Source organism: Phytophthora parasitica (genome assembly GCF_000247585.1).
Source record: "Phytophthora parasitica INRA-310 unplaced genomic scaffold supercont2.50, whole genome shotgun sequence".
Taxonomy (NCBI): domain Eukaryota; phylum Oomycota; class Peronosporomycetes; order Peronosporales; family Peronosporaceae; genus Phytophthora; species Phytophthora nicotianae.
Genome location: NW_008649036.1, coordinates 98,288 through 104,107, shown reverse-complemented (window position 1 = coordinate 104,107; position 5,820 = coordinate 98,288). Strand labels below are relative to the sequence as shown.

The 5,820-nt window shown below is 52.4% G+C and overlaps 3 protein-coding genes and 1 non-coding gene across 4 annotated transcripts; 3 read left to right on the top strand and 1 right to left on the bottom strand.

Annotated features, from left to right (window-relative positions):
* Positions 1 to 4: 4 nt before the first annotated feature.
* On the top strand, positions 5 to 911 carry PPTG_23755 (hypothetical protein). The gene is made up of 2 exons (XM_008912811.1): positions 5 to 629; positions 702 to 911. The coding sequence occupies exon 1, from the start codon at positions 335 to 337 to the stop codon at positions 572 to 574; it is 240 nt and encodes a 79-aa protein (XP_008911059.1). The 5' UTR covers positions 5 to 334; the 3' UTR covers positions 575 to 629; positions 702 to 911.
* A 104-nt stretch (positions 912 to 1,015) lies between these two features.
* PPTG_15560 (hypothetical protein) lies at positions 1,016 to 4,220 on the top strand. Its single transcript, XM_008912809.1, has 2 exons — positions 1,016 to 1,451; positions 1,533 to 4,220. Exons 1-2 carry the CDS (start codon positions 1,202 to 1,204, stop codon positions 2,627 to 2,629), a joined length of 1,347 nt encoding a protein of 448 aa, XP_008911057.1. The 5' UTR covers positions 1,016 to 1,201; the 3' UTR covers positions 2,630 to 4,220.
* On the bottom strand, positions 2,013 to 4,097 carry PPTG_15561 (hypothetical protein). The gene is made up of 2 exons (XM_008912810.1): positions 4,036 to 4,097; positions 2,013 to 3,899 (listed from the first exon to the last, which is right to left on the bottom strand). The coding sequence occupies exon 2, from the start codon at positions 3,889 to 3,891 to the stop codon at positions 2,974 to 2,976; it is 918 nt and encodes a 305-aa protein (XP_008911058.1). The 5' UTR covers positions 3,892 to 3,899; positions 4,036 to 4,097; the 3' UTR covers positions 2,013 to 2,973.
* Positions 4,221 to 4,409: 189 nt separating the features above from the next.
* Positions 4,410 to 4,481, top strand: PPTG_20570. Its single transcript has one exon. It is a non-coding gene; the product is annotated as a tRNA-Met (tRNA).
* Positions 4,482 to 5,820: the final 1,339 nt, after the last annotated feature.

The following is a 5,820-nucleotide window of genomic DNA, read 5'->3' as shown; positions in this document are numbered from 1 at the left end:
GACAGCTTCAGCAAAATAGGTTCCTGTTGGCCTCTTAGGCACGCAAAACCAGCGCTGGTAACGAGCGAGTCGCAAGGTAGATTGCGCTTTTACGCGAATTCGACACTCACGACAAGTATCAATCTATTCGTGAGTAACAAGTACGTTCTTCAGTCCGTGGAACCACTGCTGTCAGCAATGCATTGACTGGAGTCCAGTCCGAACGACTCGTCCCGACGGTGGACCATCATCGCCTGGTGGTGAAGGTGGAAAAGGACATGTTGCGTAGCCCCCTCTTAATTTTGAAGAGACCAATGTGGCTCGCCAACTCGCTCGCTGGACTGGCTAAGTCTTGATGGTGATCCATCGCACTATGGAGGCTTCAGGTGGCGACTCCAAGTGGGCTCTGACTGCCATCCTAAACGAAGGCACCATGAAGGACGAGGAGAGATTGGGCATTGCACTGGTCCAGCGCGATCCAACCGCCTTCAAATGCGACGTGTGTGCTCCACTCTCTGGTCTCTACGTGAGCTACGATCAGATGCATTGGCTGGTCTTCGACACATTCCTGTTGATTATTTTGACGAATGTTTGAGGATTCTTGTGTCGGACGTCCTCAAAAAGCGATTGCTTCGAAGTGATCTTTTACAGTAAGTCACCATGGCCATGACGGAGCTTTATGATATCAGATTAATGACGCCCCACTCAACTTCCTGCACCAGGGCTCATCTGCAAATTGCAAGGCATTCCTTAGATGCTGTACCAATCCAGGACGAACACTTACACCAACAGTAGTGACAGCTGAATGATGAAATGACAAAAATTGTGTGCCGATGATGCTGAACGAAGAAGCAAAACGCGAATCTGAAAAGGCCTCCGAGTCTTTAACCTGGTACACCCGTATTTTCGTCACCACGACAGCAACAGGGCAACTGGAAAACGGAGCTTTTCGGTGCTGCCAGTATAGTCAAGCGCTGGCCAGAGAGTCAAAACCACAAAAGTTTTTGAGGCAAAACGTCCATTTGAGGTTTGTAGTATTGGCCATGTAGCTGAATAAAACCATATGCTAAACAGGGGCATCCGTCTGGTCAGGTGGCAGGTACAGAGTGCCGTCGCGACGCACGATGCGTCTGGCCCGAGGTCTCTGCCGCTATACCACGGCGAGGCGAGGGCCCCGTGCTGGCTCCGGCTGTGACATAAGAAAAGAGGAGCGCCAGTGGCAATGAGTGCCGGACGACGATCGCTGCAACAGGTTCTAGCGCTGGCGGCCTTCGCGACGGCCGCCTCGGCCTCGGACACTAGTGATTTCTGCAGCTCCGTTACGTCCTGCCTCAAGGATGGCAGCACCACGTGTGACACGACCACGGCCGATTGCCCTCCATGCATTTACGCACTCGACAGCACCTACACGTGCTGGGAGAAGGACAACTCGACCAATACCTGCCCCTTCACTGGAGTCCGCTACGACTGCTGTACGTTGATCCCCATCTAGTCAACCATGCGCATGACAACTTGCATATCTGACCTATCATTCTGCTGTCCCAATGATATAGCCGACTCATGGAGTTCCATAACGTCCAGCAGTACCAACAACACGTCGTCGTCCTCGACAGACACGACGGACTCCACCGCTGCCTCCTCCAAATCTTCCTCTGCGTCATCGTCCGGTACCAGCGCCGACACCTCGAGCTCCACCGGTTTGGGCGGCCTGAGCTCCAGTCTTATCACGTATGGAGCCATCGGCCTCGGTGCAGTCCTAATCGTAGTTATCCTTGGCATTCTCTGTGCTCGGAGACGCAAGATGCGACGCCGTCGCGAGGAGAACATTGCAGCTACAGGTGCCGGCAACTTCGGTCGCAACCGCGCCATGTCGGACAAGCGAATGCGTGGCCTCTCGAAGCCTGACGAGGGCTTCGCAGGTCCGTACAACAACATCCTGGACACCAGCAAGGTCAACTACGCATCTTCCAACATGAATCATGGCTACGGTGGTGGCCATCGCAAGGGATCGCGACCAGATCCGATGGATACACTATCCCACGTGCCCACAGACGAATCTCCGCGTAGCTTTGACGGTATGTTGGCCGATGCGTCGCAGTCACCGGCCGTTTTAGGCGGAAACGGGCACAACTCGCGCGGCTCCCACAAGAGTGGAGGACGCAACGTCCAGGCAGCTCCAGTTGTCGGAGGCATTGGCGGATTCTCGAACGTGAGCGAGTACGTGCAACAGGACGTTTCCTCCCGTTGCACATCCACACCGAACGTCTTTGGTGAGTACCTACGCATGAAGCAGGAGATGCAGTACGACGAGGCAGACCGCAGCACGATGGGCGGAATGAGCGGCGTGAGCTTCAGCGATACCATCAGTGACCTGGACAGCGGCAAGTACTCGTTCCAGTCGTCGCAGGGGATTGCTCGACCGCCGCAGAGGCGGACGGACTTAGACGGTCGGTCATCGATGGCCGACTCAATTACCGACTCCATCGCGGACTCGGTCACCGACTCGGAATATGCCGAGCAATTACGCGCTCGTGGCGAGAGCGACTGCTACAGTGAGATGTCGTACAATGACGAGAAATATTCGTTCAGCAGTATTGACGGTCTGGATGACAGTCAAGTACGAGAAGGCAAACGTGAGGTTGAGATTTAGAGAGAAAGAGGTCTCTCTTTGTTGTGTTCTCCGTTGGTAGTCAGTCTCCATTAGATGTGTGATAATGAAAATCCCATTATTTTATCAAGTGAACGCCTCGATGGGTTCGTAGTGAGGAGAACTCAAGAATCTCAGGACGAAGCGTATCAAGGATGCATTTCATTCATATGGGGACCAAGAATGATTCACTAATAGATCTGCAAACACGCTCAGCTTCAGCTCCAGTGGACACTTGACGACGACGCTACAGTAGCTGGCACCGAGTTTTCTTGCCTGGCGCATCAAACCATACAACCTCGAGATATCATTCCATTGTCTCCGCTATCGGGATCGGCGGAAACGCGTCAATGGACCTTCTTGGTGGAGGGGCTTGACTCGTCAGACCCTGACGGCGAGCTCTGCTGGGCGTCCGAGATGTCGTTGGCTTCGCTCGGGGTTGGAGCATCTCGCTCGCTGCTCGTTGGATGCTCAGTCTCGAGCTCGGTGATACCCGATTGGGCCGGGAGTGTCGACTTCTCTACAGTATCAGTAGCTGTGGCATTAACTGCGGGAGGATCAACCTTGGCCCCGAAGCGCAGGATACACTCCTCCGAGATGAAATCCAACACCTTCTGGTAAATTCGAGAGCGGAACTCGATTCTCTCTTGTCCTTCGAGATAGGACGGCAGCGGGACGACGATACCGTCAAAGTCTTGCATCACAAACGGATACGACACTTGCGGTGGCTGCGGCCCGTTGGGTAGGAACATGACGCCGCTGCTTGCCGTAGCCAGTACTGGAGTCTGCGCCGCTGAGGACGACGATGTTGCTCCATCCGTGCCAACGGTAGTAGCAGCAGCCTCAGCTGACGATGCACCAGGTGTCCGTGGCATCGTCACTGGGGCAGTCTCTGTAGCTGTGTCAACCGAGTCCACTTCGCCCGACGTGTCGACTGGAGGCAGAAGCGACTGGCGCTTCGATGCCGCAGGGTATGGAGCGAACCGCTCACCCTTAGCGGCCCCAGCGGAAACGCGTCGCTCTCGCTTGTGCAGTCGGTTCTTGGCGTCAAGTTTGCGCTGGTGCTGGTTCTGCCGATTGCGATGCTCGTCGCAGAGATTGTGAGCCGCCCCCGACGTCTTGAGCGCACGCTCATTCATGCACTTGCCAGTCTTGTAGAGGCATTTGCCGCGGTAGTTGGGGCGCTCAGAGCCTGGGAGCACCGCAGAAGGAGAGGCTGGAGACGTCGAGGACGGAGCAGGAGGCGAGGCCTTGATGTCCGACATAGCACTGGCTGCTGACAGCAGGAATAGAGAGCAATGGGAGGCGCAGGTTAGAGCTGCTGAGGCTTTACGGCGGGGGGCTCCATGAGATCGCCACCCATGACGGCGGCGTCGACGGACGCAAGTGACAAACAACGGATGGCTTACCGCACGGACTCAGAGTTTCTTCGTGGACTCAGAGAGGATCAGTAGACTCAGTCTTTTCGAGATAGAAACGCGAGAAATGGTCGCATAAGTTCAATTTTCTATTTCTCAAATAGAAATTTAAACCCAAGAAACCCAATGCTCTATTGTGGTCTGTAACGAAAACCTTTTTTGGGTCAAATTTGGTGCAGGTCAAATCCTGCGCAACTCGCTTTTTGGGTCAAATTTAGATCAATTTGACCATCCAAGAAGCGATAAATTTGTTTTATAGTTATTATAAGCGATAAACCTCTTTTAAATTATATTTAAATATATCAACGAAACATTAAATTAGACAGTATTTTTTAAATATGTATGTGATTTAGTTTTTGAATAACGCTGCCATACCTTAGTGGTAAAGATCTCGCTTCATAAACGAGAAGTCGGTGGCTCGATTCCACCTGGCAGCAAAACTCAACTCAGTACTAGTATATTGACTTTCGGTCACGTTCACTAGGGGGCTCTCACAGAACTGCACAAATGCGACCGACGGGTGCCACCGAATGAACTTGATTGCCGCCAGTATGCTCAGTACCATGAGTCGGGCTCCCCTTCTGATAAGAATTTAGGATAAGTGAATCTCGCTAAAATCTGAAATCACAGCGGACCCAGGCATACAGAGGGATATCGTGTCACTGAATAGTAGGAAATACTTGAAAAGTACATTTTAGTCCGATGTCAAAGAAAATAGGTACCATCACGCAAAACCGTAGTAGAATGGGCACAATGTATTTGATTAGAATCTGTAGAAATCAAATAGGTACCGTTTGTATGTAGATCAGAATTCAGGAGATCTCGAGGCCACGGAAGCACCATCCGAGGCTTCAGAGCCTGGGTCACTGACATCTAAATCCGAGTCCGAGTCCACTTCGAAGTCCGAATCCGAGTCAAAAGTCGGAGCAGGCTGAGCTGGTGCATGGGCAGGAGCGGTGGTTCTGCGGTTGGATATATCGTTGATGAGGCAAACGTATGCCCTGCTTTGAGCTTCAATCACGCTGATGAACTGGGTCACATCCGGATGCGCTACAGAAAAAGCGTCGTTGAGCGTTCTGTTGTAGCGTTCCAGAGGGTTGTTGGTTCGATTTACAATGTCTTTGCCCAAACCATTGGTGTTCCACCATGCCGAAACAAATTTTTTGATCCAGGTTGTCTTGAAGTACTTCCAGAATTTCGTCCAGTTATCCTTTGAGTACTGGATTCCATGGTATCCACAGCCACGCTTGATCATGCGTCGAACATCTGGAATTCCACGAAACACGATGTCGAGACGCCGGATCACAGTAAGTCGGTCAATACAACCGTCAATCATAGCCAGAGTCACCTCGGCCTCGGTTATCTTCAGCTTCAACATTTTCCGTCGCAGCGCTTGCTTGAAGTGAAACAAACAGCCCACAATTGTAGAATCAGGAAACGGGGTCTTGACGGCCTTGATGAGTGCGTACTCAAAATCACACACCACGTGAGCTGGGTCTAACTTCTTTTTGGATGCGACGAAGATTGAGTGCAGCAAGTGCTCGTAAACTTGAGATGTCTTCCCCGTAGTCAACACGTACCAAATTGGGAGATACAGGTCCGAAATTGGGTCGTAGAGTGTGGTGGAGTGTGATTCGCAAAATCGCGTTGCGATCCACTCAGACACACAGTGCCCTGGACTGCCGACTGACGGAGGGGGTACTCCGATAACCGTGGGGTTGCTGAGGGCTCACCTTGTGTACCCGTCGGCGGGGCTGGCTACACTCCTCTGGTGGA

Excerpts from the sequence above, each read along its gene's own strand:
- PPTG_23755 (XM_008912811.1), top strand. The coding sequence starts at position 335 with ATGGTGATCCATCGCACTATGGAGGCTTCAGGTGGCGACTCCAAGTGG.
- PPTG_15560 (XM_008912809.1), top strand. The coding sequence starts at position 1,202 with ATGAGTGCCGGACGACGATCGCTGCAACAGGTTCTAGCGCTGGCGGCC. Across the intron at positions 1,452-1,532 it reads TGGAGTCCGCTACGACTGCT|CCGACTCATGGAGTTCCATA; the intron begins GTACGTTGATCC and ends CCAATGATATAG.
- PPTG_15561 (XM_008912810.1), bottom strand. The coding sequence starts at position 3,891 with ATGTCGGACATCAAGGCCTCGCCTCCTGCTCCGTCCTCGACGTCTCCA.